The sequence below is a fragment of the Chrysemys picta genome, chromosome 8 (assembly GCF_011386835.1).
Source record: "Chrysemys picta bellii isolate R12L10 chromosome 8, ASM1138683v2, whole genome shotgun sequence".
Classification (NCBI taxonomy): domain Eukaryota; kingdom Metazoa; phylum Chordata; order Testudines; family Emydidae; genus Chrysemys; species Chrysemys picta.
The window spans coordinates 110,258,162-110,285,608 of record NC_088798.1 but is presented as its reverse complement, the minus strand read 5'-3'; the positions used below and the strand labels follow the sequence as shown (position 1 = coordinate 110,285,608).

The window sequence follows — 27,447 nt, the reverse complement described above, 5'->3', positions numbered from 1 at the left end:
CTCCTCTGAAAACCCCAGTTCTAGCTGCGGTTTGGTTTCCATAGTGACACTTCCTGCAGTAGCGAAAAGAGGTAGTGAGCAGCCCTGTGAGCCTGGCAGTGAGTGTGCTGTGCTGCTCCTCCCGCTGGGGCCGCCCGCAGCCTGCTGGCCTGCGCGGGGCCTGCCCGCCGAGCCCCATGCTCCCTGCCCGCACAGCCCCCCGCTGAGGCATGCCTGGGAAAGCAAAGCCCCTGGGCGTTCAAAGCGACCACATGGTGAGTGCCCGGCCTGCTGGGGGCGCGTGGGCGGGAGCGGAGTTCGGCGGCTCTGGAGGTGCGACCGAGCCACACCCAGTCCTTGTGCTTTTTGGCTCGCCCAGCCGGCAAGGCTCCCCCAGTGACACGGGGGCTGCACCCCCTCTACCGGCGGATCTGCTCCTGGCTGGAGGCTGCTGGTGCTGGGTTACTGGGAGGCTCCAGCCCCAGGGTTCTGCCCCCACCCTTGGCTGCTCTGCTCCAGAGGGAGGGACCCTGCCCCATGGGGAGATGCTGTCTCAGGCTCCCCTACCCCCAGGATGGCTCGGTGCAGCCCATCCTCCCTCCCCCACATCGCTCTGCATTGAGCGATGGGCCCAGAGACAGTCAGGTCCTCGGCCTGAGGCTGCTGAGACCTGTGGGGTCTGTGCCAGGTGAAGGGGGCCTTCCAGAGACACCAGAAGCTCAGAGCCGCCCGCTCTGGGCGGGCGCAGCATTGTCAGTCTGAGACAGGTGCCGACCAGCCTGTTGCACAGTTAGGCATGCTGGGTAGGGACTAGGCCAGGAGGGCTGGGGCCATGCCCTGGCAACGCCGGGTTGTGCGGAACCCAGGTCTGAAATTGTGGAGAGGTGGGAGGAGTCTGTGGGTTGGGATTGAGGGGCATTAGCACAGCTGGGGGGCATGGACTAATAGGGGTGGGGTGGCTGGATTGGGATCACAGTGCACCAGCAGAGTCTGCCCGGAGTAGGGGTAGCGGGCAGTGGCAGAGCTGGGTGGGCAGCCCGGGGCGGGGGTAGCAGGCGGGCAGTGGCAGAGCTGGGGTGGGGAGCCCGGGGCGGGGGTAGCAGGCGGGCAGTGGCAGTGCTGGGTGGGGAGCCCGGGGCGGGGGTAGCAGGCGGGCAGTGGCAGTGCTGGGTGGGGAGCCCAGGAGGGGTAGCAGGCGGGCAGTGGCAGTGCTGGGTGGGGAGCCCGGGGCGGGGGTAGCAGGCGGGCAGTGGCAGAGCTGGGTGGGGAGCCCGGGGCGGGGGTAGCAGGCGGGCAGTGGCAGTGCTGGGGTGGGGAGCCCGGGGCGGGGGTAGCAGGCGGGCAGTGGCAGTGCTGGGGTGGGGAGCCCGGGGCGGGGGTAGCAGGCGGGCAGTGGCAGTGCTGGGGTGGGGAGCCCGGGGCGGGGGTAGCAGGCGGGCAGTGGCAGTGCTGGGGTGGGGAGCCCGGGGCGGGGGTATCAGACGGGCAGTGGCAGAGCTGGGCGGGGAGCCCGGGGCGGGGGTAGCAGGCGGGCGGTGGCAGAGCTGGGCGGGGAGCCCGGGGCGGGGGTAGCAGGCGGGCGGTGGCAGAGCTGGGCGGGGAGCCCGGGGCGGGGGTAGAAGGCGGGCGGTGGCAGTGCTGGGTGGGGAGCCCGGGGCGGGGGTAGCAGGCGGGTGGTGGCAGTGCTGGGTGGGGAGCCCGGGGCGGGGGTAGCAGGCGGGCGGTGGCAGAGCTGGGCGGGGAGCCCGGGGCGGGGGTAGAAGGCGGGCAGTGGCAGTGCTGGGTGGGGAGCCCGGGGCGGGGGTAGCAGGCGGGCGGTGGCAGAGCTGGGTGGGGAGCCCGGGGCGGGGGGTATCAGACGGGCGGTGGCAGTGCTGGGGTGGGGAGCCCGGGGCGGGGGTAGCAGGCGGGTGGTGGCAGAGCTGGGGTGGGGAGCCCGGGGCGGGGGTGTCACGGAGTATTGGGGAACTCAGGGCCCTGCACCCCCGGCTTCCTGCGATTCACTGCGACTCTCAGCCAGCCAGTAAAGCAGAAGGTTTATTTGGATGACAGGAATACAGTCCAAGACAGGTCTTGCAGGCACAGACCACAGGGACCCCCTCAGTTAGGTCCATCTTGGGGTCCCAGGGCATCCCAGCCCAGCCCCCCTTGGGAGGTCAGAGCCATCTCTGCCTCCCAGCCATCTCTCCAGCTCGCTTCCAGCACTCTGGCTTCAGCGACCCCTCCCACAGCCTTTGTTCATTTTCCCGGGCTAAGGAGTCACCTGGCCTTCAACCCCTTCCTGGGTTCTCCTGTTACACACTCAGGTATGCGCCCTCGGGCAGACTCAGACTCCCATCCCCCAATGCAGACTATTCCAGCCCCACTCCCCTGTCAGCATTCACAGACCACAGTGAGAACAGGCCCAGTTCGTCACAGGGGGTAGCAGGCGGGCGGTGGCAGTGCTGGGGTGGGGAGCCCAGGGCGGGGGTATCAGATGGGCGGTGGCAGTGCTGGATGGGGAGCCCGGGGCGGGGGTATCAGACGGGCAGTGGTAGTGCTGGGGTGGGGAGCCCAGGGCGGGGGTATCAGACGGGCGGTGGCAGTGCTGGGGTGGGGAGCCCGGGGCGGGGGTAGCAGGCGGGCAGTGGCAGAGCTGGGGTGGGGAGCCCGGGGCGGGGGTAGCAGGCAGGCAGTCAGTGGCAGTGCTGGGTGGGGAGCCCGGGGCGCGGGTAGCAGGCGGGCGGTGGCAGAGCTGGGGTGGGGAGCCCGGGGCGGGGGTAGCAGGCGGGCGGTGGCAGTGCTGGGGTGGGGAGCCCGGGGCGGGGGTAGCAGGCGGGCGGTGGCAGAGCTGGGGCGGGGAGCCCGGGGCGGGGGTAGCAGGCGGGTGGTGGCAGAGCTGGGTGGGGAGCCCGGGGCGGGGGTAGCAGACGGGCGGTGGCAGTGCTGGGGTGGGGAGCCCGGGGCGGGGGTAGCAGGCGGGCGGTGGCAGAGCTGGGGCGGGGAGCCCGGGGCGGGGGTAGCAGGCGGGTGGTGGCAGAGCTGGGTGGGGAGCCCGGGGCGGGGGTAGCAGACGGGCGGTGGCAGTGCTGGGGTGGGGAGCCCGGGGTGGGGGTAGCAGACGGGCGGTGGCAGTGCTGGGGCGGGGAGCCCGGGGCGGGGGTAGCAGGCGGGTGGTGGCAGAGCTGGGGCGGGGAGCCCGGGGCGGGGGTAGCAGGCGGGCGGTGGCAGAGCTGGGGTGGGGAGCCCGGGGCGGGGGTATCAGACGGGCGGTGGCAGTGCTGGGGTGGGGAGCCCGGGGCGGGGGTAGCAGGCGGGCGGTGGCAGAGCTGGGGCGGGGAGCCCGGGGCGGGGGTAGCAGGCGGGTGGTGGCAGAGCTGGGTGGGGAGCCCGGGGCGGGGGTAGCAGACGGGCGGTGGCAGTGCTGGGGTGGGGAGCCTGGGGCGGGGGTAGCAGACGGGCAGTGGCAGTGCTGGGGCGGGGAGCCCGGGGCGGGGGTAGCAGGCGGGTGGTGGCAGAGCTGGGTGGGGAGCCCGGGGCGGGGGTAGCAGGCGGGCGGTGGCAGAGCTGGGGTGGGGAGCCCGGGGCGGGGGTATCAGACGGGCAGTGGCAGTGCTGGGGCGGGGAGCCCGGGGCGGGGGTAGCAGGCGGGTGGTGGCAGAGCTGGGTGGGGAGCCCGGGGCGGGGGTAGCAGGCGGGCAGTGGCAGTGCTGGGTGGGGAGCCCGGGGCGGGGGTAGCAGGCGGGCGATGGCAGAGCTGGGTGGTGTCCCTGTTCCTCAGCACCCAGGAGGGGAGCAGTTCTCTGTCGCTGCTGGGACGTGAGCCCTGCTTAGGCGGGTTGACTGGCAGCCGTTTCCCCAGAGCTGGGAGCCCAGGGATGCCCGTGGGCTGGCAGGACTGGGCCTGGGCCTGGCCTGCTGGGGGCAGCATCCCCAGACATTAGCCAGGAGAGAGCGCACTGCACGCCCCCTGCTCTGTGCCATGAGCCCCAGCTGGGAGCTCTTTGGCGGGGGGTCTGCCTAGCTCGGTGGCTGGGTGCTGCCCCACAGAAACACCCACACTAAGGGGTCTGTGGTCTCCCCCAGCCCCAGAGCTGGGAAATGGGCTGCAGTTGTTGGTGTGCTGGAGGCTGTGGCTTCCTCTCCCTTTTCCTGCCCTCCCTCCCCTTCCTGTGCCCTGGGGCTGCTACACTTCTCCCCAGGCAGCGGCATTGTCACAGCTGATAGCATCAGCCCTTTCTCAATCGCTGAGCTGAGCTGAGGGAGGAGGGCAGGCCAGAGAGTGCCCAGCTGCCAGCTGACTCACGCCCCAGCCCTGCAGGAGCCCGGTCCCATGCGAGCGCTGAATGGCTCCTGCACAGACCAAGCACCCTGGCGGGGAGACACCTGGCAGCCGGTGTCCCTTGTACTCTGCTTGGCTGACTCATCCCTCGCCCAAGGGGCTGCCTGGGCTGGCCTCCCTGCTCCCCATAGCTGCAGGGTGCGGGGCCTGGGATCCTGGCTGACCTCTCCTCCTCCTGTCTTTGCAGGGCCTGGCTGTGTCAGATGGAGGTGAGTCAGACGCTGCCTGGGATATGCGGGGGTGGCGTTGGGAGGAGCCCGAGAGCTGTAACCAGCTTGGCTCAGTTCCCAGCCCCAGTGGGACGGGACCAGGAGCCCTTAGGGCTGCTCTGCTGGACGGTACAGAGCCCCTGCCTGGCCCACACACAGCACCTGGGGCCATGGGACTCCCTGCTGGGGGGGACAGAGCTCCTTCCTATCCTTCCCCACCCCCTAGGGTGACCAGACAGCAAGTGTGAAAAATCGGGATGGGGTGGGGGGGTAATTGGCACCTGTATGAGAAAAAGCCCCAAATATCGGGACTGTCCCTATAAAATCGGCACATCTGGTTACCCTACCACCCGCATCCCCCAGGAGAGGGCTGGATGCACAGGCACTAGCCTGGCTGATGCCCGGTGCCAGCCTGGCTCCTTCTGGACCCCTGGGCTGTTGGCAAAGGCTGGTGCCCCTCTCCTGACAGGGAGACTCGCCCGTTCCTGAGCCCAAGGGCCCAGGCCCACTGCAGGTTGTGTACCCCTCTCCGAGCTGTCCTAGGCTCTCTGCAACTGCAGTGCTCCTGCTTAGGTCACGTTTGGAAGAGTCCTTCGCCCTGTCTGCCGGCGCCGTGCCGGTTCTGACATGTCAGAGGGATCCTGTGTGGCCCATGGGCCCTAGATCTGGCGGCCCTGCTCTGGAGTGCCTGGCTTTAGGGCTCCCGGCCCTGCCCTGCTTGGACAGCGCCTCCCCACACCTTCCCTCCAGCTGGGCGGGGATCAGGACTGGCTCCAGGGAGTGGGGCAGGGCCTAACCTCTCTTTCTGCATCTCAGAGTTAAACAGCTCCAGGGCCCGGGGCAGTAGCCACAGTGTGCACAGCCTGCCTGGTGCCCAGAACGCAGGCTACACTGCGCAGCTGCCCGTGGCCAGCTGGGCCGAGTCCTTCGAGACACTGCTGCAGGACCGGGTGGCCGTCACCTACTTCACTGTGAGTGCCAGGGCGTGTCAGACCCTGCCGGGTCCAGCCCACCCCCCTCACTGCCCTCAGTTCCCCCCATTCTCCAGCTGCTCGCTGTGCAGGGACTCCAGGCAGCGTGAGGCCGGGGGGCAGAGGGTGGGGGTTGCGCTGGTACCCCTGGATGGAGGCTGGGCTGGCCCCCCCGGGCGTGGGTAGGGCTGGCCCCCCCGGGCGGGGGTAGTGGCACTGGTGAGGCTGATGCCACCGTGTTCCTCTCCTGCTCCCCAGGAGTTCCTGAAGAAGGAGTTCAGCGCTGAGAACGTTTACTTCTGGCAGGCGTGTGAGCGATTCCAGCAGATCCCAGCCAGGAACACACAGCAGGTACTGGGCCCAGGGGAGGGCTAGCGGCTTGGCCCAGCCTGCCCATGCCCCACTCCTGACAGTGGGAGCCTAGCTAGCCCGGCCCACACTGAGGCTTAGACCTGGGCTGCCCCCCGCAGGGAAGCACATGCCAGGGCAGCCAAAGGGACCTGGGCGTCAGTAGGAAGCTCAGTGGAGACCCTGCTCAGAGGGGAGCTGCAGCCAATAGCTAATGGGTGAGGGGATGGAGAATAGCATGGAGCTCCCTTGGCCATTGTGTGCTGCACCGGTCACCCCTGGGGGCCGTGCTGAACTGACAGGCTCTAAGAGAAGGACAATGCCAATGATCAGGGGCTGGAGAGAGACAGAGCAGACGGGGATTGTTCCCTTAGCAAGATGAGGAAATGGGGCATGGTCTCGAGATGGAACCTTGGGACCGTCTGTCTGGCACACAAGAACGAGGGGAAGTTCAAACTGATCGAAGGTAATCCTCCGCCCCAGTGTAAATAAGCAGTGGAACTCATTGCCACAGGATGTCAGTGAGGCCAGCACCTAGTGAGAGCCTGAGAGGAGCTGGCCTTGTGAATGGAGAACAGGGGGATGCAGAGCTATAACAGTGCAGATGGCATTTGGAAGGGCTAAAACCTCCTGCCTTGGGTCTTCGGCCAGTCTCTGATTGTTATGGGTCAGGAGCAGGGCTCCTACACCTTCCTCTGAACATCTGGTGCTGGGCACTGCAGGCAAGGGCTGCTGGGCTGGAGGGCCCCCGGGACTGGCCCAGCCTGGCCGTTCCTGGGTTCCCAAGGGGTCGGCGCAAGGTGGTGCCTGCACTTGGAGCGTGGCTGGTGACCCTACTCTGCGTGTGCTCCCATGCACACAGGCAAGGGGGCTCGGCCTCCCCTGTGATAACTCTGTCTCCCCAGCTGGCGAAGGAGGCCCGGCAGATCTATGACGAGTTCCTGTCCAGCCAGGCGGTCAGCCCCGTTAACATCGACCGGCAGGCCTGGATCGGGGAGGAAATGCTGGCCACGCCCACCCCCGACATGTTCCGAGTGCAACAGCTCCAGGTGAGCATTGCCCCTGCCCAACCCCCCGGCCAAGGGAGAGGGGCCATGGAGCCATCCCCCAAGGCTCAGGACGGAGGAGCTGGGGACATATTCCCTCCCCCAACTCTCAGCTGGGAGTAGGGGACAGGAATCCAGAGCTCCTGATTCTGGGACTTGTCCCTCTGCCTCTGAGTCAGGTCTGTGTCCGGGGGCCGTGTCGGGCTCTGGGCGGGGGGAGGCGCTACCCAGGTGTGTGTCCGGGGGCCGTGTCGGGCTCTGGGCGGGGGGAGGCGCTACCCAGGTGTGTGTCCGGGGGCCGTGTCGGGCTCTGGGCGGGGGGAGGCGCTACCCAGGTGTGTGTCCGGGGGCCGTGTCGGGCTCTGGGCGGGCGGAGGCGCTACCCAGGTGTGTGTCCGGGGGCCGTGCCGGGCTCTGGGCCGGGGGAGGCGCTACCCAGGTGTGTGTCCGGGGGCCGTGTCGGGCTCTGGGCGGGGGGAGGCGCTACCCAGGTGTGTGTCCGGGGGCCGTGTCGGGCTCTGGGCGGGGGGAGGCGCTACCCAGGTGTGTGTCCGGGGGCCGTGTCGGGCTCTGGGCGGGGGGAGGCGCTACCCAGGTGTGTGTCCGGGGGCCTTGCCGGGCTCTGGGCCGGGGGAGGCGCTACCCAGGTGTGTGTCCGGGGGCCATGTCGGTCTCTGGGCTGGGGGAGGCGCTACCCAGGTGTGTGTCCGGGGGCCGTGTCGGGCTCTGGGCGGGGGGAGGCGCTACCCAGGTGTGTGTCCGGGGGCCTTGCCGGGCTCTGGGCCAGGGGAGGCGCTACCCAGGTGTGTCCGGGGGCCTTGCCGGGCTCTGGGCCGGGGGAGGCGCTACCCAGGTGTGTGTCCGGGGGCCATGTCGGTCTCTGGGCTGGGGGAGGCGCTACCCAGGTGTGTGTCCGGGGGCCGTGTCGGGCTCTGGGCGGGGGGAGGCGCTACCCAGGTGTGTGTCCGGGGGCCGTGCCGAGCTCTGGGCGGGGGGAGGCGCTACCCAGGTGTGTGTCCGGGGGCCGTGTCGGGCTCTGGGCGGGGGGAGGCGCTACCCAGGTGTGTGTCCGGGGGCCGTGTCGGGCTCTGGGCGGGCGGAGGCGCTACCCAGGTGTGTGTCCGGGGGCCGTGCCGGGCTCTGGGCCGGGGGAGGCGCTACCCAGGTGTGTGTCCGGGGGCCGTGTCGGGCTCTGGGCGGGGGGAGGCGCTACCCAGGTGTGTGTCCGGGGGCCGTGTCGGGCTCTGGGCGGGGGGAGGCGCTACCCAGGTGTGTGTCCGGGGGCCGTGTCGGGCTCTGGGCGGGGGGAGGCGCTACCCAGGTGTGTGTCCGGGGGCCTTGCCGGGCTCTGGGCCGGGGGAGGCGCTACCCAGGTGTGTGTCCGGGGGCCATGTCGGTCTCTGGGCTGGGGGAGGCGCTACCCAGGTGTGTGTCCGGGGGCCGTGTCGGGCTCTGGGCGGGGGGAGGCGCTACCCAGGTGTGTGTCCGGGGGCCTTGCCGGGCTCTGGGCCAGGGGAGGCGCTACCCAGGTGTGTCCGGGGGCCTTGCCGGGCTCTGGGCCGGGGGAGGCGCTACCCAGGTGTGTGTCCGGGGGCCATGTCGGTCTCTGGGCTGGGGGAGGCGCTACCCAGGTGTGTGTCCGGGGGCCGTGTCGGGCTCTGGGCGGGGGGAGGCGCTACCCAGGTGTGTGTCCGGGGGCCGTGCCGAGCTCTGGGCGGGGGGAGGCGCTACCCAGGTGTGTGTCCGGGGGCCGTGCCGGGCTCTGGTCACGGGTCAGGCACGGCACTAACCGGGTCCCTCTCCTGGCTCAGATCTTTAACCTGATGAAGTTCGACAGCTACGCGCGCTTCGTGAAGTCCCCACTGTTCCAGGCGTGTGTGAGGGCTGAGAATGAGGGGCAGCCGCTCCCTGACCTGCGGGCTCACTCCCGGAACAGCAGCCCCCCACCCGACCTCGGCAAGGTACCAGGCCCAGCTCCCCAGCCCAGGGGGTGTGGTCCAGGGGTGGGGCTGCTGGAAGGACTGCAATCGTGGGCACGACTCAAACCAAATTTGAGTGGCAGTGTGACCCGGCACCTGGTGTCATGACCTGGCACCTAGAGTCATGACACCTGGCTGCTCCTCCAGCATGCCAGGAGGGAAGGGCTCCACCATTCACCACCCAGCTCTGCTCAGGAGCCCGGGGGGAGGGGGCTGAAAAGTGGGGAGGCAATGCCCTCTCCTCAGGGGAGATTCCCTTTCTCGGGGGGGGGGGGCGGGCGCCCCAGAAGCTCCCTGAGCCGAGATCTGCCTCTCTTGTCCCCTAGAAGGCGAAGCTGAAGCTGGGGAAGTCCCTGCCACTGGGGGTGGAGGTGGCCGGCAGCAGTGCTGGCAGGAGCCCCCAGATGTCCTTCAGGAGAGAGGAGCGGAGAGAGCCCTCGTGGACAGGTAAGTCCCACGCCAGGCTCCACCTGCCTGCCATTTCACTAGCCCCACAGGCCTGTGGCCGTCCCTTCGCAAAGGGCCCGGAGCCCCAGAGCCGGCCTCTTGTCCTGACGTCCATCCGTCTGTCTGTCCTAGAGGTGGAAGATGGCAATGGGGGCTCGTCCCTGTGGCGTGAGTCCCAGGGCTCCTTGAATTCCTCTGCGAGCCTGGACCTGGGCTTCCTCTCGTCTTCCTGCAGCAGCAGCAGCATGGCCAGCAGCTCCCGGGCAGAGGTAAGTGCCCGACCGCGGGGCCTGCTGCGTAGCCACACTGCCCGCCGGGTGACACCGCCTCTTCCTCTGCAGAGCCGCAGGAAGAGCCTGGGAGGCACGGAGTCCGACCCGCAGGCCAGGCCCAGCAAGTACTGCTGTGTGTACCTGCCGGACGGCACGGCCTCGCTGGCCTCGGTGCGGGCTGGCGTCTCCATCCGCAACATGCTGGCAGGCCTCTGTGAGAAGCGCGGCTTCAGCCTCCCTGACATCAAGGTCTACCTGGTTGGCAATGAACAGGTAGGGACGGTCCTGGGGTGGGGAGGAGAGAGCTGGGCAGGCCAGGGATGGCCTGGGGGCTCCATCAAAAGCCGGCCCTGGAGCCACCTCGCCCGAGGGACCCCAGGGCCCCGCACTGACAGGCGCTGCCCACCTGAGGCACCTGCCTGCAGACAGGAATTCCATGCTGTGCCAGGGCCGTGGGAGGGTCTGTGTCTCGGGTGGAGCCGTGTTCCTGGTTCTGACGTGTCTCCTCTTGGCTGACTCTTCCCAGAAGGCGCTGGTGCTGGACCAGGACAGCATGGTTCTGATGGACCAGGAGGTGAAGCTAGAGAACAGAGTCAGCTTCGAGTGAGTGGGAGCTGCTGCTGCACCCTGTGAGCATGGGGCCAGCGCCTGCAGGACTGGCTCTGCAATGTCCCTGCCTCTCCCAAACCTTCCCCTGTGCTCCACGCCCTGGCTCCCCATGGCAGCAGCACCGTGCCCGTGGGAAGGAGACAGTGGCTCTAGTGCTAAGTGCAGTGGGGCTCAGGCCGCAAGCCAGCTGGGGTGGGCCCTCAGAAGAGCAGATGGGAGCATGGCTCTGTCCCGCCCCTGCACACACTGGCCTGGGCGCCGCAGGGCGCTGGCAGCGCTTGCCCGGACTGGCCAGTGAAGTCGGCTTCGCCCAAGATGAACACCCCTGGAGTGGACATCTAGCAGCCTGGGCTCATGAGTGCCCAGTGCAGCTCCACCCGGCTCACTCTGCCCTGCCCCACCCTGCTCGGCTCTGCCCCGCACAGCCCCACCTCCTCAGCTCCTGCCTGCCCCATCGTTCCAGCTGCTGTCTCACCCCACCAGGTCTTGCCACATCCTTCCCTGCTGCATGGCCCATCCTGCCCCATGTGTTTCCTTCATCTCTGTCTTCCTAGGTTGGAAATTTCCCCCCTCAGTAAAACAGTGCGAATCACCGCAAAGTCGACCAAGTGCCTGCGGGAGGCGCTGCAGCCTGTGCTGGGGAAGTACGGCGTGGATGTGGAACGGGCACTGCTGCGGCGGGTGAGAGCTGGCCCGCAGCCTGGGCAGGGGGCTGCCTTGCCCCCTCTGGCGGAGTCCTAGGAACCTGCAGAAAGGGGGCTGCTGTCTTTCAATGCTGGGCATAAGCACCCGCCTCGGGCTGCAGGGGCAGAGCTTAGGGAGTCCTTTGCCCCCATGCAGAACTCAGCCCTGCTCAGGTAGGAGAGGCCAGACTGTGGCTTGTCCTGCAGGCAGTGCCCCGCCCATGGAGCCTGGGCCTGGGGCTGGCTACATGGCTTTCCCCAGAGGCTGCCCGCCCATGGGCAGAGCTCCTACCCCGGGGACGGGGCTGCCCGCCCGCCCGTGGGCAGAGCTCCTACCCCGGGGATGGGGCTGCCCGCCTGCCCGTGGGCAGAGCTCCTACCCCGGGGATGGGGCTGCCCGCCTGCCCGTGGGCAGAGCTCCTACCCCGGGGATGGGGCTGCCCGCCTGCCCGTGGGCACAGCTCCTACCCTGGGGATTGGGCTGCCCGCCCGCCCGTGGGCAGAGCTCCTACCCCGGGGCTGGGGCTGCCCGCCTGCCCGTGGGCAGAGCTCCTACCCCGGGGCTGGGGCTGCCCGCCCGCCCATGGGCACAGCTCCTACCCCGGGGCTGGGGCTGCCCGCCCGCCCGTGGGCACAGCTCCTACCCTGGGGATTGGGCTGCCCGCCCGCCCGTGGGCAGAGCTCCTACCCCGGGGATTGGGCTGCCCGCCCGCCCGTGGGCAGAGCTCCTACCCCGGGGATGGGGCTGCCCGCCCGCCCGTGGGCAGAGCTCCTACCCCAGGGGACCACACTTCCAGCCAGTGTGTGGCCTGTACCCTCATTGCCCCTCACACTGTGGCCAGAGCCTGCTCTTGCTCCCCACGATGCACCATCCCATGCAACCCCCCAACTCTGTTCTGCTGTAGCATGGGGAGCCGGGAGCCCTGGACCTGGAGAAGCTGGTCAGCACCGTGGCTGCGCAGAAGCTCATCCTGGAAGCTGCGACAGGTATGGTCCGCAGGGTGGAGTGGCCAGGCTGGAGCACCCCCGTGGTCCTGCCGCCTGCCCAGGCCAGCACTAAGTCTGTGTCCAGCCCAGGGTCCCGTGGGCCCCACACAGCACTGTATGGGCCCGGCCAGTCGGGTATCTTCCTCCTCCTCAGTCGGCCCCAGACACTGCACCTGTAAGGTGCCATGTGCCTCAGCTGTTGGCCACCATGAAATCCCACAGCAGTGAGTTCCACAGTTATCGTGGTGCTGAGTCCTTCCCTGGTGGGCCCGGGCTCCTGTGATGGCAGGTGGTCTGCCCCGCCCCGTCCCACGGCAGGAGGCTGGAGCCTGACTCGCTGCGGTGCTTGTGTTGCAGAAGTGAAAGCGACAGGCGCTGGTGACACTGTTGTGGCCACTTCCCCCCTTCGGTGCAAGGTGAGTCCTGGGCACCAAGAGGGGCCCAGTCAGGGGGGCTGAGGGGGTGCCCCAGCGAAGGGGGGCAGCACTAGGGTAGGCCTGGGCTGTCGCTGGGGCTGGGCTGAACTGGGAGTCCCCGGGAGTGCAGCTCGCTGGCTCACTTGGGGGCGGGGGGGGTGAGCGGTGAGCCTTGTGGCCAGGGTGCAGCTCTGGGCGCGTTGGGGGAGCTCTGCAGCACGGAGCAGGGTCGGGGCACAGTGGTTACAGCGGGTCTGAGCCAGGCCAGCTTTGGGGCATCTCTGTGCCCTGAAGAGGAGGCAGGTCTCCCTGCTGGGCTGGGCTGGGGCTGCCAGCTCATCTTCCTGCTCCTCACATGCTCTTTCCCCCACTCCCAGGAGGCCGCCCCCACAGGCACAGAGGTGGAAGCAGACATGCTGTCAGAGGTGCCCCCCTCCATCACCAGGTCCAGGCCAGCAGCCCTGAGGGGCATGAACCGGTGCACGTATGACCTGGAAGGTGGGCGGCCCTGGCATCTGGCATGCTCTTAAACCAGCCGTATGTGTGGGGGACAGGGGCACAGGAGGCATATCTGGGGTGCTGGGGGCAGAGGGCGTCTGTGGTATATTCAGTGTCAGAAGGAAACATGGGGGGTGAGGAAGCGCAGGGGCAAATGGGGACTGGGAGGGGGCGTCTGAGTGCGGGATGGGTGCTCTGGGGTGGGGGAGGGGGCGTCTGAGTGCGGGATGGGAACTCTAGGGGCAGGGGAGGGGGCATCTGAGTGCGGGATGAGTGCTCTGGGGTGGGGGAGGGGGCGCCTGAGTGTGGGATCGGGGCTCTGGGGTGGGGGAGGGGGCGTCTGAGTGCGGGATGGGTGCTCTGGGGTGGGGGAGGGGGCGTCTGAGTGCGGGATGGGTGCTCTGGGGTGGGGGAGGGGGCGTCTGAGTGCGGGATGGGGGCTCTGGGGTGGGGGAGGGGGCATCTGAGTGCGGGATGGGGTCTCTGGGGTGGGGGAGGGGGCATCTGAGTGCGGGATGAGGGCTCTGGGGTGGGGGAGGGGGTGTCTGAGTGCGGGATGGGGGCTCTGGGGTGGGGGAGGGGGCGTCTGAGTGCGGGATGGGGCTCTGGGGTGGGGGGGCGTCTGAGTGCGGGATGGGAACTCTAGGGGCAGGGGAGGGGGCGTCTAAGTGCGGGATGGGGGCTCTGGGGTGGGGGAGAGGGCGTCAGTGCGGGATGGGGGCTCTGGGGTCGGGGAGGGGGCGTCTGAGTGCGGGATGAGAACTCTAGTGGCAGGGGAGGGGGCGTCTGAGTGCGGGATGGGGGCTCTGGGGTGGGGGAGAGGGCGTCAGTGCGGGATGGGGGCTCTGGGGTGGGGGAGGGGGCGTCTGAGTGCGGGATGAGAACTCTAGTGGCAGGGGAGGGGGCGTCTGAGTGCGGGATGGGGCTCTGGGGTGGGGGAGGGGAGTCTGAGCACAGGATGGGGGTTCGGGGGGAGGGGTCTGGGGGTGTTCTGCGGAAGTCTAGCTCTGCCCAATGACTCCACTCTCCCCTCGTTCCCCCAGGGCTGGTGGAGCTGCTGAACCGGGCCCAGAGCTGCAGGGCCAACGACCAGCGTGGGCTGCTCTCTAAAGAGGTCCTGGTCCTGCCCGACTTCCTGCAGCTGCCAGGGCAGGATGCTGGCCCCAGCGAGAGCTCTGAGCGGCAGCATGGCCCCTGTGATCCCAGCCTCACCCCAAAGGGGGCTGGTGCCCCTTGCCCCCGGGATCCCAGACTGGCGCAGCCACCTGTCCACTCTGAACTGCACTGAGGCCCACGCTGCACTTTCTTCAGAGCCAGCCTTGAGGATGTCTGGCCTTGAGTTGGGGTCAGCCCCAGTGCCCTGGCCAAATCCTGCCTCCTTAAACTGCCCCGGCGGTTTCAGGAAACTACAGTATTCTCCACTTCCTGTCCTAAACTGTTGTGTAGTGTTGCTGTGAGTTGTTAAACAGCTGCCTCATTCCACCCTAGAGGTGGCTGCATCTCAGTGGCAAGTGAAGTGAGCCTGTATATAGTTTGTATGTCAGTTATTTGTAAAGCACTTTGGGATGTAAAATATGCCTGATTAACAACTTGCGTGGCCCAGCACCTCTGCTTCTGTCACCAGTCCTCGCCATGGGGACAACGGGGGGATGGAAGCCTGCACCCCCAGACCAGCACTGCCTATGTCTGTGCACAGGGGGCTGTGGAGAGTTGGCAGCTCCCTGCGGGAGGAGGCTCCCTGGGGTAACCTGCCAGTGAGGAGGGAGATGGTGGCTGGTGGCGCGTCAGGACGAGGAGGATGGGGAGGGTTAGGGCAGGAGCAGCATCCCTAGGGTGGCCCTTAGATGCGCCTCACTGGGGTCTCTGCCAGACAGCTGCCCCCGTTTAGCTGCAGAAGTGCGGGTAAGCAAACCCCAAACCCTCAGCTGCTCCAGGGCTGCAGCAAGTGAGAGCCTGTGCGCTAGCCCCAGGCTCCAGGAGTCCCCAGTGCCCAGTCTGGCTGGACGGGCGGCATCTCCTGGGAGCTGGACCCCATGCCCAATGGGGGGCTGAGGGCAGATATGGGCAGGGCCGGCTCCAGGGTTTTGGCCACCCCAAGCAGACAAAAAAAAAAAAAAAAAAAGCTGCGCTCGCGATCTGCAGCGGCAATTCGGCGGGAGGTCCTTTGCTCCCAGCGGGAGTGAGGGACCATCCCCTGAATTGCCGCCGAATACCTGGACGTGCCGCCCCTCCCCGGAGCAGACGCCCCAAGCACCTGCTTGCCAGGCTGGTGCCGGGAGCCGGCCCTGGTGTGGGGCTGCGAGGGGAGCCCAGAGTCCCCCAGGCCAGGCCAGCTTGCTGGCTGTGGTGCTGCTTTGCATGCGAAGGACGGCTGAGGAGGTGGCTGCTCCGCATTGGCTGCCCTCGTCTGCATGTGACAGCACCTCATCGGGCTGGTGTGAATGGGGAGTGGGAGAGGCAACCAGCCGCCTGCAGCCCGCTGCACAGCCCAGGGATTACGGCCAGTCCGGTAGGCAGGGGTGGGGGCGTGACTGGCCATGCAGAGGGGCAAGGGGCAGCAGAGAACACGCAGGTGATACTGCAAAGAGCTGGGCTGTTGGGAGTTTCACGAGAGGGCACGTTCCCCTCATCAGCGCATCTCCAGTGACCCAGGGCGGTGCTAGGGCGTGCTGCGGTGCAGGGAGCGGGGCGGGGTCTGTCCCTGTTCCCCAGGGCGGTGCTAGGGGGCGCTGTGCTGCAGGGAGCGGGGTGGGGTCTGTCCCTGTTCCCCAGGGCGGTGCTAGGGGGCGCTGTGCTGCAGGGAGCGGGGCGGGGTCTGTCCCTGTTCCCCAGGGCGGTGCTAGGGGGCGCTGTGCTGCAGGGAGCGGGGCGGGGTCTGTCCCAGGGCCCCAGGGCGGTGCTAGGGGGCGCTGTGCTGCAGGGAGCGGGGCGGGGTCTGTCCCTGTTCCCCAGGGCGGTGCTAGGGGGCGCTGTGCTGCAGGGAGCGGGGTGGGGTCTGTCCCAGGGCGGTGCTAGGGGACGCTGTGCTGCAGGGAGCGGGGTGGGGTCTGTCCCAGGGCAGTGCTAGGGGGCGCTGTGCTGCAGGGAGCGGGGTGGGGTCTGTCCCAGGGCGGTGCTAGGGGATGCTGTGCTGCAGGGAGCGGGGTGGGGTCTGTCCCAGGGCGGTGCTAGGGGATGCTGTGCTGCAGGGAGCGGGGTGGGGTCTGTCCCAGGGCAGTGCTAGGGGGTGCTCTGCTGCAGGGAGCAGGGCCAGGGAGCGGGGCGGGGTCTGTCCCTGTTCCCCAGGGCAGTGCTAGGGGGTGCTGCGGTGCAGGGAGCGGGGCGGGGTCTGTCCCTGTTCCCCAGGGCGGTGCTAGGGGGCGCTCTGCTGCAGGGAGTGGGGTGGGGTCTGTCCCAGGGCCCCAGGGCGGTGCTAGGGGGTTCTGTGGTGCCTGGCCGGGGTGGGGAAGGAGTTTGCAGGAGGTGGGGGCTTATTCTACCGTCCGTTCTCCCTGTAGATTTCAACTTCACTTCCGGCCTAAGCGGCTGAGCACAGTCCCATGTGCTGACCAGGAACCGCTGTGTTCCAGCCCAGAGGCAGCTGCAGCCTCATTCCTGGGGCAGGGACTGCATATTGACCCTTTGCTCTGCCCCCGAGAAGCAGGAGAGAGAGTCTGGGTGGGTCCTATATTCACAGCAATGGCGCTGCTCTGTGCTGAGCCCCCCAGCCAATGTGCCCCATGCCGCGCAGCGGGCACCAGGCTGCACCGGAGCATTGGAGAGGCTGGCGCTGCTGGCCGGTGAGGTGTGCAGGCATGGGGGACAGGGCTGCCCTGCCAGCCTAGAGCAGCTTGGAACAGGCACCAGGCAGGGGTGAGTGAGTGGGGAGGACGCCATGGCTGGGACATGGGCAATGAACCTGTTTTCTCACTGACCAGGCGCTCTGGTCCCGAGGCTGCCTCCCCCTTGCTCTGTGCAAGGGCCCCTCAGCCTGGCACCCGCCTGGACTGGGCAGGTCCTGGGGCAGCTCAGTTCTCCCCGTGGAGCTGGCGGGAGGGGGGGCACTTTGTGGGGTGTTGCTGCCAATCTGCATAGTGACATTCCTGGGATCCTGGGGGGCATCTGATCCGCCCACCTCCCCAGGGCACCTCCCCACGAGCCAGTCAGGGTAGCGCGGCAGTGCCCCGGGCATGCCATGGCCTAGTGCCAAAGGTTGGGGAAATGGGGGAGGGAGGGATTAACTCACCCTGGGTATCCCACTAGCTCTGCAGGCTGCCGGGCCTGACGGGCTCTGGTTCCCCCACGGTGGGATCTGGGCTCGCCCCATCCTGCTGTGCCCTCCTGGGCCTAGGTACCAGGCAGAGTCGCCCTGGCAAGCTCTCCTTATCCCCATGGCGATGGCCTCCACGGTACCATGCGGCAGCTGTCCCTGGGCCAGGCTCACCTGCAGCGAACAGCCTCGGCTGGGAGCCAGGGACATGGGGGCCGGGTAGGACCAAGGACAGTGCAGGTTACTCCCGGCTGCGCTGCTCGCCAGATTGCTGTGCGCTAGGAGCGCCAGGCCATCCTGTCAGGCGGGTGGAACGGGGGGCAGGGCTGGCTGGGAGTTCCTGCCCTCCCCCTCCCCCCGAGGCACGGGGGCCCACTTGCTGATCAGAAACACCCTGTCCCCGCCCTGTGGTCCGAGCAGCTCTGTCCGGCCCCACAGCTGGGCTCCCTCTGTGCTGCTGGCCTCCAGGCCAGGTGCATTCCCTGGAACCCTTCAGCGGCTGGGCTGTCCTTGCTTGGAATATGGCGGTGCCTGGGTGCAGGGAGGCAGGCCCTGCCCTGGCAGCACTGCCCTGCAGTTGACACACAGGAGCTGGTTATCATCTAGCTGTCACAGGACAGGAGCTGAGCCCAGACACGTCCAGGGACTGGCCCAAGGTCGCGCAATCTGTGGTGGAGCTGGGAACTGAACTGGGTCCCTGAGCCCAACTCGGTCCCTCGCCCACAAGGCCAGACGGGCAGACAGCTGGGAGCAGGGAGAGCCGGCAGTCTCTGCTAGTCCCATGACAGGCCTTTCTCCTGCAGGACCCCAGGACAGCGCCTTCTGCTGCACCAGAGTGAGTCCTCAGTGCAGCTGGGGAGCAGGGAGCCATGGAGCCCGGCACAAAGGTACCACAGGCGGGGGGGAGCCTGGCAGAGGTCGCCGCAGCACCCATCAGGCCCTGGACCCAGGCTGGGCTTTTGCGGGAGAAGGAGCATGGGGTTCTAGCGGCAGCGCAGCCCAGCTGCAGTGTGTGGGGGGGGTGACGGGTTGGACCCTGTGTCTGGGATGCCACCTGATGTGCTGGGGTCCCACTGCGTCCGCCTGTTCCACCAGCCTGGGTTTCCTCACCCTGTCCTTGCTGTGCCAAGACACACACCGGTAAGGCCACGGCCAGCTGCAGACACAGACTGAAATCAACTCTGTGAGGGAAGATTCAGCTCAGGGATTTATCCAGCACTCATGTGCACACCTCCTCTGGGATGTAAACCCAGAATAATATTGTCTTGTGCTGTACAGAGAGATCTGCACAATGCAAGCTCATAAAAATCTCCCCCTCGCTTTTTCCCTCCTCAGGTATGAATGGCACAAACTGGGTTTTGAAATGCACAAGAAATAAGTTTATTAACTACAAAAGGTACATTTTAAGTGATTATAAGGGAAGGCAAACAGAACAAAGCAGATTACTGAGTAAATAAAACAAAACACACAAACTAATCTTAATACGCTACAGAAACAGGTCACACATAGTAACATCTCACCCTAAGTGTTGTTTAGGAAGGTTGTAGAGTTTCTGCAGCTCAGAATTCCAGTTATGTCTCTTTACAGGCTAGAGATCCCTGGACTCATCCCTTGCCTTCCCATAGCATAGCTTAGTCCCTTGGTTTCTGCAGGAGCCTTCAGCAATCTTTCTTCTCGGGAGGGGAGGCAAATGGAGAGCCCTGAATGCCTTGCTTCCCAGCTTTAAATAGAATGTACATAAGGCGGGAAGCCTTTTTTTCCAGTGGAAAAGTACCAGTAGTGTCCAAGGTGTCAGAGCAACCATGAGACAAGGTTTATTTGCAGGGAAGGATCTCCTGGGAAGATGGGGGATCCACATCTTCGAAGACTCATTGTCTTTTCCTAATGGTCCATTAAGGCTGATTGCTTACTGTCCGGTGACAGTTTCCCGAGCACACCGTTTTAATTGTTACATAGACAATATTCCTAACTTTAGATACAGAAATTAGACATGCAGACACACTGGATAAACGTATACAGTCAATCATAACTTTCCAATGATACCTCACATGACCTATCTAGTATAAAACATATCTTAGTTATGCCAGATTCGTATCATGAGAATATTTCTATGAAGAATATGGGGTGTAACGTCACAGAGGGCTCCAGTGGAGGGAGCAGGGCCCCCCAAGGTCAGCGCTGACCCCAGTGCCCTAAGGTGCACACTGCTTGTCCCTGGTGCTGCCAGCTGCTGCGGGCGAATTATGGGATGGCTGCTGAGTGCTCCACAATGCTCTGTACAAGGCACCCAGCCCAGTGTGACTGCAGGAGCAGCAGTGCTGGCTGAAAGGGGCCCTGACAGCCGGTGCCCGCCTGAGCCACCTGCACCTGGAGCCAGTTGCCGATTCCGCCATGTGGCCAGGCCTCCCTGTGCAGCGACGCTTGGGCCAGGCCAGCCAGGGCCGGCTGAGGGTCCTGTGGGATGAGTGTTCCCCCCTGTAAGACACGGGACCTTCCTGTGTCCCCAGCAGCCGTCCAGCTCCCCCCAGAAGCAGGCCGGGAAAGGCCGGTCCAAGTCCACGGAGGAGATCCAGGCCGCCAAGAAGGTAACCAGCCCTGATGGGATGCTGAGGGGTGGGAGGGGTTCTGAGCAGGGACCCCATGCCCAGGCAGGGCTTGTTCTCGGAGGGGGAGGGGGGCTCTGAACGGGTCGGGGGGGCTCTGAGTGAGGATCCACACTGGGTCGGGCTGGTTCTCCGGGGGGGTGGGGGAGGCTCTGAGGACCCACACCGGGACGGGCTGGTTCTCCAAGGTGGGGGGGGCCTCTGAGGACCCACACCGAGTCAGGCTGGTTCTCCGGGGGGGTGGGGGAGGCTCTGAGGACCCACACCGGGACGGGATGGTTCTCCGGGGGGGGTGGGGGAGGCTCTGAGGACCCACACCGGGACGGGCTGGTTCTCCGGGGGGGTGGGGGAGACTCTGAGGACCCACACTGGGACGGGCTGGTTCTCCATGGGAGTTGGGCTGGTTCTCCATGGTGTGGGTGGGGGTCTTTGAGGACCCACACCGAGTCGGGCTGGTTCTCCGGGGGCGGGGGGAGCTCTGAGGACCCACACTGGGTCGGGCTGGTTCTCCATGGTGGGGGGGGGGGGGCTTTGAGGACCCACACCCGGTCAGGATGGTTCTCCATGGGGGGGGGGGCTTTGAGGACCCACACCGAGTTGGGCTGGTTCTCCGGGGGGGAGCTCTGAGGACCCACACCGGGACGGGCTGGTTCTCCCGGGGCGGGAGCTCTGAGGACCCACACTGGGTCGGGCTGGTTCTCCATGGTGGGGCGGGAGCTCTGAGGACCCACACCGAGTCGGGCTGGTTCTCCGGGGGGAGCTCTGAGGACCCACACTGGGTCGGGCTGGTTCTCCATGGTGGGGGGGGGGGGGGGCTTTGAGGACCCACACCAGGTCAGGATGGTTCTCCCTGCCCGCGGGCTGGCGCTGGCTCTGAGGCCTGTGCTGTGTGCACTGTGCTCTCTTCCCAGGCGTTCCACACACCCCAGAAGTCTCTCCCCAGCCAGGAGGACACCAGCGGCTCCCAGGTACCTGCCGTCTCCTTTGCTGCCTGTTAGCCTTGAGGAGCCTGCCCTGGCCAGGAACCAGGCAGGCCCAGCTCAGGCCCTGCTCCCGGGCCATGTGCCTGGCAAACCTCATATGGGTCTGGATGCACTCTCAAGGACCCCGAGCCCGGAAAGGGCCCAGGAGCTTCTAGAGGGGCCTGGGCTGAAGATGGCAGGGCCCGGGTAGCCTGGCTGGAGGGTGGCAGGGCAGGGTCCAGGCGGGGGCTGAGGGTGGCAGGGCAGGGTCCAGGCAGGGGCCGAGGGTGGCAGTGCCCAGGCGGGGGCTGAGGGTGGCAGGGCAGTGCCCGGGTGACCTGGCTGGAGGGTGGCAGGCGGGGGCTGAGGGTGGCCCAGCGGTGGGCAGTGGCCGGGGTGCCTGCCCCATGGAGGTGGCTGTGTCAGCCCTGAGCCTGTTTCCTCTGCACCCCTAGGACATGTCGGCGCCTCGCGCTGCCCAGCCGGAGCAGACCTGAGGGGCAGGAGATGCCGCATGCTGGTGGCAGGACGTGGTACCTAACCGGAGCTAGAGCCCTGGCTGTCCCGTAGCTCACCAGCGCCCGCGGTGCATGTGTTGCCATGGCGATGTCTGTCTGTCTGTCCATCCTGTCTGGAGTGAAATGTGGGTAAATAAAGGCGCCGCCTGGCAGTGTTTTCCCCTCGCTATTCGCTCCCTGCCGGGGCGATCGGTGCAGGGCCGGGCGCCGGGGGTGCTGCCCCCTCGGCCACTGGGGGGTGGGGCTTTCTCCTCTGCTATTCAACCCTTTCGCCCTCCCGCCCACTCGCTGTATGGCTGCCACAGAGCCTGGTCTACCCTGCCCTGCGCACACCGGCACCTCAGCTGGACCAGGGTCCTTAGCAGCCCCGTGCCGGGCAGAGAGCTGCCCTGGAAACAGTTCGAGCCCTCCCCGTGCCGCAGTGTCAGGGAAAGGGCCCCACCCCAGCTCCCCGCGACCCCCCCGGCTCCCCATGCCCCCTCTCCAGCTCCCAGCTCCCGATACCCACTCCCCAGCTCCCCGTGCCCCCTCCCCAGCTCCCGGTGCCCCCCCAGCTCTCCCCCCAGAGGCCTGGTAGTGTGCGCTCATCCTAGCCCAGACCAGCTGCTCCCAGCCCCCCATTTGGGCAACCCTCCTCCACTGTGTGGAGATGGGGGGTCAGCCAGGCAGAATCCCACCTTGGGGCCCTTTTCAGCTGTGCTGCACCCCCCACTGGCCCCTCGCCCTCGGGTATTGTCCCCCCACTGCACTCCCCCAGTATCATCCCCCCACTGGGCCCCTCCTCCCTGGTATCATTCCCTGAGTCCCTCCCCCACACCTCAGGTATTAGCCCCCCAGGATCATCCCCCCTCTGAAGCCCCCCAGTCCCTCTCTTCGAGTATTGTTCCCCCCCATCCACTGTGCCCAGGCCCCTGTATCATCCTCCTGCTCTGTCCCTCCCCCCAAGTATGGGCCCAGTGCCCTGGGGGCAGGGGGCATGGCAGGAACTCCCGGACCCTTTAAACGTTGGCAGCAAACTTCCTCCCCCATTGCCGGCAGCTGCTTGGGCTCCAGCCAGTCACGTCAGCCCCTCCCTCCCGTCCTGGGGCAGAGCCCAGGCTGCTGAGTGCTGGAGCAGTGCTGCCAGGCTCCGCACGCCCCTGGCCCGCTGCACGCCGGCTCCCCCAGCGGGCGGGGACGGGAAGGAAGGGGGCAGCAGCCCCTGGGAGGACAGACCTTTCCAGTGCCTGGGTGAGACCCCCTCCGGCTCTGCTGCGTGCTGGGACCGTCCCCTCCCCCTGGGGCACTGGAGACATCTGACCGCGGCACCGTGCCGTCTGGGCACCCAGGCAGCGCTGGGCTGGCCCCGCTCCTCTGGCGTACAAAGGGCTGTCGGCAGGTGAGGACGCTGGGGCCTGCCAGGCGGGCATGGGCGGTGCTGCCCCCTCCCACGGGCAGCTCCCTGCATGGAGGGTCCGGCCTGGCCTGGGAATGTAGCTGGGATGGAGAAGGTCAGCGCCCCCGCTGCTCCCCTCAACGCGTCTGGAAACGACAGCAGAGGGCAGCCAGGGGCGGCCCCACACTCCCCCCTGGCCTCGGCACTCATCCTGCTGGCTGTGCTCTCCATCATCCTGGCCACGCTGCTGGGCAACGCGCTGGTGGTGGTGGCTGTCTTCACCAGCCGGGCCCTCAAGGCCCCGCAGAACCTCTTCCTGGTGTCCCTGGCTTCAGCCGACATCCTCGTGGCCACCCTCATCATCCCCTTCTCCTTGGCCAATGAGCTGCTGGGCTCCTGGGGCTTCGGCAGCCTCTGGTGCAGCCTCTACCTGGCGCTGGACGTGCTCTTCTGCACCTCCTCCATCCTGCACCTGTGTGCCATCAGCCTGGACCGCTACTGGGCCGTCACCAGGGCCACCAGGTTCAACCTCCAGAGGAGCCCCGGGAGAGTCAAGGTCACGATCGGTGCCGTGTGGGCCATCGCTGGCCTTGTCTCCGTGCCGGCCCTGTTCACGGCCCAGCCGCAGGCCAGGGAATGCCTGCTGAACAACAATACCTGGTACGTGCTGGCCTCCTGCACCGCCTCCTTCTTCGCCCCCTGCCTCATCATGCTCGTGGTGTACTGCAGGATTTATCGCATCACCAAGCACAGGTGCTCCGGCACCGTCTCCGCCAGGCCTGGCATGGCCCAGCGCCCCTCCCGCGCCAGCTCCTGCTTGCCCACTGCCACCTGGAGCTCTGCAGAGCAGGACACAAGCACAGAGCAGGGCAGCCAGTGTGCCCACAAGCTGGGGTCAGCTCTTCTCTGCAGGCAGTGGCCAGAGGAGGAGAACAACGGCGCCACTGCCAGCCCGAGAAGGCTCAGGAGGCCTTCCTGGGCACTGGCTCGAGGCCCCCAGCGGTGGAGTGAGCAGCAGAGCATGTCCATCTCCAGGAGACGGCTGGTGCAGGCGCGGGAGCACAGGTTCACCTTTGTCCTGGCCGTGGTGATCAGTGCCTTTGTCCTGTGCTGGTTCCCCTTCTTCTTCACCTACAGCCTGGAGTCGCTGTGCGGGGACCGCTGCCACATCTCCAAGCTCCTCTTCAGTGTCTTCTTCTGGATTGGCTACTGCAACAGCTGCCTCAACCCAGTCATCTACACCGTCTTCAACAGGGACTTCCGCAGAGCCTTCCGCAGGCTCCTCTCCAAGGCCCCGCGCTGCCACCGCCCTGGGCTGGACCCTGGCACCGCTCCCCCACTAGGCCAGACCCCAGCAAGGCCCCTGCGCCACTGTTCCCTGCTGGGCTGAGATCATTTCAAACTGCTCTTGGCCTCCAGCCCCCGTGCTGGGCTATATGACACAGGAGACAAGCCTGGGTGTGGGGCTGGTGTCCTGGCCTGGGGTTTAGGAGACCTGGGATTACGGGTTGGATGGCCCAGGCTGTGAGCAGAGGGGGGCTGGAAACTCTAGCTGCCAACTTTAGTTTACAGGTGTTTTTAAAAATGTAGATTTTGGGTATTTGAATAAAAGAGACTGAATCACAGGCCAGGTCCCAGCGTCCGACTCCTGGGTCGGGCCCCTGTGTCCGGCTGCTGGGCTGGAGCGGGACTCCACCGTCTGGCTCTTGGGCTGGGCTGGGGCTCCGTTTCTGGTTCCTGGGCCGGGCCCCTGCGTCCGGCTGCTGGGCCGGGCCGGGACTCCACCGTCTGGCTCTTGGGCTCTGGCGTGTCCAGCCCCTCCAGTCTGGGGCAATTAGCTCGGCAGGTTGGAGCCAGGTCTGAGCCCCCCTGGCCAGCCCCTCCCACAGGAGCAGGAGGGGGCCCTAGGGATTCCTGCGGGCTGTTCCAGGGGGACACAGGAACCCCCGGTCCCGGGTCCTGTCACTGACAGAGACCAGTGCCAGCTGCTGCAGACGAAGGTGCCAGACCCCTGCAGCTGGCAGGGAGGGGGAACCTGCCCACAGAGTTAGCAGTTGGCTCTTGCCCTGGAGCCGGAGGGCTACGGCCCTTCTGTTTTTACTCTCTAATGTTAATGGCTGTTCTCACTGGCCAGGGCAACAGCTGAGCCTGCCCTGAAGCCTAGTTTTCTCTTGGCCCCAATGCTCTCTTGTGGCAGGGAGTTCCACAGGCTAATGGTGTGTGGTATAAACCGTGCTGCCCCCAGGCGGGAACAGGGCCTCAAGAGCTATTCCCTGCCCATCTCATGGGCTTGGGCAGAGCTTAGCCCAAATAATCCAGCTGCCCAGAGGCAGGGTTACCCCACATCCGGGCTCCCGGACACTGCCCCTTTTCTGAGCCTCTTTTCTCTGGCTGGTGGGTTCATCAAATAACGGGCAATGTCCGGGCTTTCTACAGAGCAGAGCGCCGATTGGTCCCACCCCTGCCTCTGTGTCTGATTGGTCCAGTCCCCTGCCACTGCAGCTGCCAGCTCCTGCCCACCCAGGCCCCGCTCGCAGCCCAGGGGAGGGGGGTCCCCGCAATGAGGGGCTGACTGACAGCTGGTGCTGCATCCTGGGCTTGCACCAGCCACCGTGACAGGGAGTGACACTGGCCCCCGTCTCCAGCGAGTAACCCCACCACCGAGCCCCCCCAGCTGTACCCCCAGCTCCCCCCCTCCCCAAGGCAGTGTCCTCTTTGGGGAATCCGAAATACGGGAACCCCAGGGCCCAGCTTGCTGTGCTGCAGCCTCTCTGCAGGACTTCAGAGCTGAGAGTGGGGGGCTGAGATGGGGGGCACAGGAGCAGCTGAGGCATGGTGGGGCAGAAGGGGGGCTGCAGGAGAAATCCCTCAGGCCTGGGGGGCCAGGGGCAGCAGCTCACAGATACATGGCCCTGTGTTTGGTGTTGGGTCCGGCTCAGCCAGTCCCACCCAGCAATTTTTAGGCTCTGGACAGAGAACAGGGCCTGGAACGGGGCCCACACCACAAGTGCCTCCAGAGAGGGAGCTGAGCTGGGGTGACAGTGCCACTGCTGGGGCCTGAGGAACAACAAAGCACCTGGGGCTCTCCTGAGACCCTAAATAGCAGCATGCGGCTGGGACACCCCCCCTCCCCCATCTCTGAGCAGCAGAAGGCCAGGTGACCCCCCTCCCCAGCCCCCAAGTGGATAGGGGCCAGCCACTCTGGCTCCAGGGCTCGCCCGCCTGGGCTGTTTCCCATAGCTCAGCAGGGTAGCTTCCTGGGGAGTTCTGCTTCCCCAAAGTGTGTGGGGGAGAGGGGGGCAGATAACCATGCCCCCAAGTCCCCTCTCTGGAGGGGTTCTGGCAAGAGCTGAAACCTGTGTTCTGTAAACATCCCAAAGGGAAAGGCTCTGAGCAGGTGCCATTGCCCGAGGCAGCAGGGGTAGGGTGCAGGGGGGGGTCAGCCCAGGCAGGTCAGGGGAGCGGGGCCAAGGGCTGTGACCGCTGGGGGCAGCATGTGACAGTGCAAGGTTTGCTCAGGAGATTGCTCTGTAGGACTTCCCTGCCCCCACCTCCCACATGCCAAGCCCCATTTCCTACCCCCGGGTCTGAACTGGGCCAGGACTGGGTCTGCACTAAAGCTACACTGTGCAAGCCAGGGCTGAACCCATGGCTGGGATTGAAGCTGGGCTGTGATTGGGGCCGAGCCGGGCTGGTTGGGGGCTGGGCTGGGCCAGTTGGGGGCTGGTCTGTGATCTGGGCTGGACCTGGCTGGTAGGGCCAGGCCGGCTGGGGGCTGGGCCGGGCAGGTTGGGGGCGGGTCTGGGCCGGGCTGGGCCAGTTGGGGGCTGGGCTGTGATCTGGGCTGGACTGGGCCGGTAGGGCTGGGCTGTGATCAGGGCCAGGCCAGGCCAGTTGGGGGCTGGCTGCGATCGGGGCTGGGCCGGGCAGGTTGGGGGCTGGCTGCGATCGGGGCTGGGCCGGGCAGGTTGGGGGCTGGGCTGCGATCGGGGCTGGGCCGGGCAGGTTGGGGGCTGGGCTGCGATCCGGGCTGGACTGGGCCGGTGTGGGGCTGGGCTGTGATCGGGGCTGGGCCGGGCTAGGTGGGGGCTGGTCTGCGATCCGGGCTGGGCAGGTTGGGGGCTGGTCTGTGATCTGGGCTGGACCGGGCCGGTGTGGGGCTGGGCTGTGATTGGGGCCGGGCCAGGCAGATTGGGGGCTGGGCTGCCATCGGGGCCAGGCCAGGCCAGTGGGGGCTGGGCTGCCATCGGGGCTGGGCCGGGCCGCTCAGCTCAGACATGCAGGGGTCAGTCACCATCCAGCTTCTTCTGCTTCGTGCCTCAAAATAGAAAATCCCCGAGCATCAAACCTTCCCCTGGCTAAAAACAGCTGCAGGCGCCTGAGAGTTTGGATCCCAGGGAACCAGGCCCAGCTCCAAGCTCCCGGCCGCTCCGGCTCCCAGGCTCTGTGGTGCGGCAGGGTGGGCTCGGCGCCAGGGAACAATCCCTCGTCCCACGGGGAGCAGGATCAGCTTCCTCCACAGCCTCCAGCGTCCCCCCACGCTGCCCTCCTGGCCAGGTGCAGCCAGCCCCACAGCAGCCAGGGGGGTGGTGCTGGGTGGGGCACAGAACCCCCCAAGGGCACAGGGCTGGGCCAGAGACCTCCCAGGCTGGACGAGCGTGGAGGGGCCGAGTCTCGATCCTGGCTGGAGCTTGGGGAACTTTGCACCCGCGTGCCCAGCGCCTCCCCCTTCCGCTCCCCAAGAGCATCCTGCCCCGATGGGCCTGGCAGCCCCCCAAGGTGAAGACCAACATCTGTTGGTCCCGCAGCCCCTGCTGCTCTGGAAGGGCAGGGGTGGCTCCCTCAGGTTGCTCAGTCCCTCCCTGAGCTCCAGCTCCCAGCATGAGCTGCTCCAGGGCCCGGGCCCTGAGCAGGGAGCGAGTCGTCACCAGGCTCTGGCACCGGGGCAGCTGATGGGATGCTCCCCCAGAGACGC

The 27,447-nt window shown here is 66.9% G+C and overlaps 2 protein-coding genes across 3 annotated transcripts; both read left to right on the top strand.

Moving 5' to 3' along the window:
- The first annotated feature begins 48 nt into the window (after positions 1 to 48).
- RGS14 (regulator of G protein signaling 14) lies at positions 49 to 14,354 on the top strand. 2 transcript variants are annotated; one of them, XM_005282252.5, is made up of 15 exons: positions 49 to 254; positions 4,488 to 4,509; positions 5,326 to 5,480; positions 5,739 to 5,831; positions 6,734 to 6,877; positions 8,686 to 8,835; positions 9,180 to 9,300; positions 9,433 to 9,569; positions 9,642 to 9,845; positions 10,099 to 10,175; positions 10,736 to 10,862; positions 11,770 to 11,851; positions 12,209 to 12,267; positions 12,645 to 12,765; positions 13,809 to 14,354. In XM_005282252.5, exons 1-15 carry the CDS (start codon positions 210 to 212, stop codon positions 14,051 to 14,053), a joined length of 1,782 nt encoding a protein of 593 aa, XP_005282309.2. In that variant the 5' UTR covers positions 49 to 209; the 3' UTR covers positions 14,054 to 14,354. The 2 variants fall into 2 exon arrangements, with proteins under 2 accessions (XP_005282309.2, XP_005282310.2); XM_005282253.5 differs by having other exon boundaries at positions 67 to 254; positions 10,102 to 10,175.
- Positions 14,355 to 21,516: 7,162 nt separating this feature from the next.
- Positions 21,517 to 27,316, top strand: LOC101952800 (alpha-2Db adrenergic receptor-like). Its single transcript, XM_005282285.4, has one exon. It carries the CDS (start codon positions 22,543 to 22,545, stop codon positions 23,860 to 23,862), a length of 1,320 nt encoding a protein of 439 aa, XP_005282342.2. The 5' UTR covers positions 21,517 to 22,542; the 3' UTR covers positions 23,863 to 27,316.
- The last annotated feature ends 131 nt before the right edge of the window (positions 27,317 to 27,447 follow it).

Excerpts from the sequence above, each read along its gene's own strand:
- RGS14 (XM_005282252.5), top strand. The coding sequence starts at position 210 with ATGCCTGGGAAAGCAAAGCCCCTGGGCGTTCAAAGCGACCACATG. Across the intron at positions 10,176-10,735 it reads GAGAACAGAGTCAGCTTCGA|GTTGGAAATTTCCCCCCTCA; the intron begins GTGAGTGGGAGC and ends CTGTCTTCCTAG. Across the intron at positions 11,852-12,208 it reads CATCCTGGAAGCTGCGACAG|AAGTGAAAGCGACAGGCGCT; the intron begins GTATGGTCCGCA and ends CTTGTGTTGCAG.
- LOC101952800 (XM_005282285.4), top strand. The coding sequence starts at position 22,543 with ATGGAGGGTCCGGCCTGGCCTGGGAATGTAGCTGGGATGGAGAAGGTC.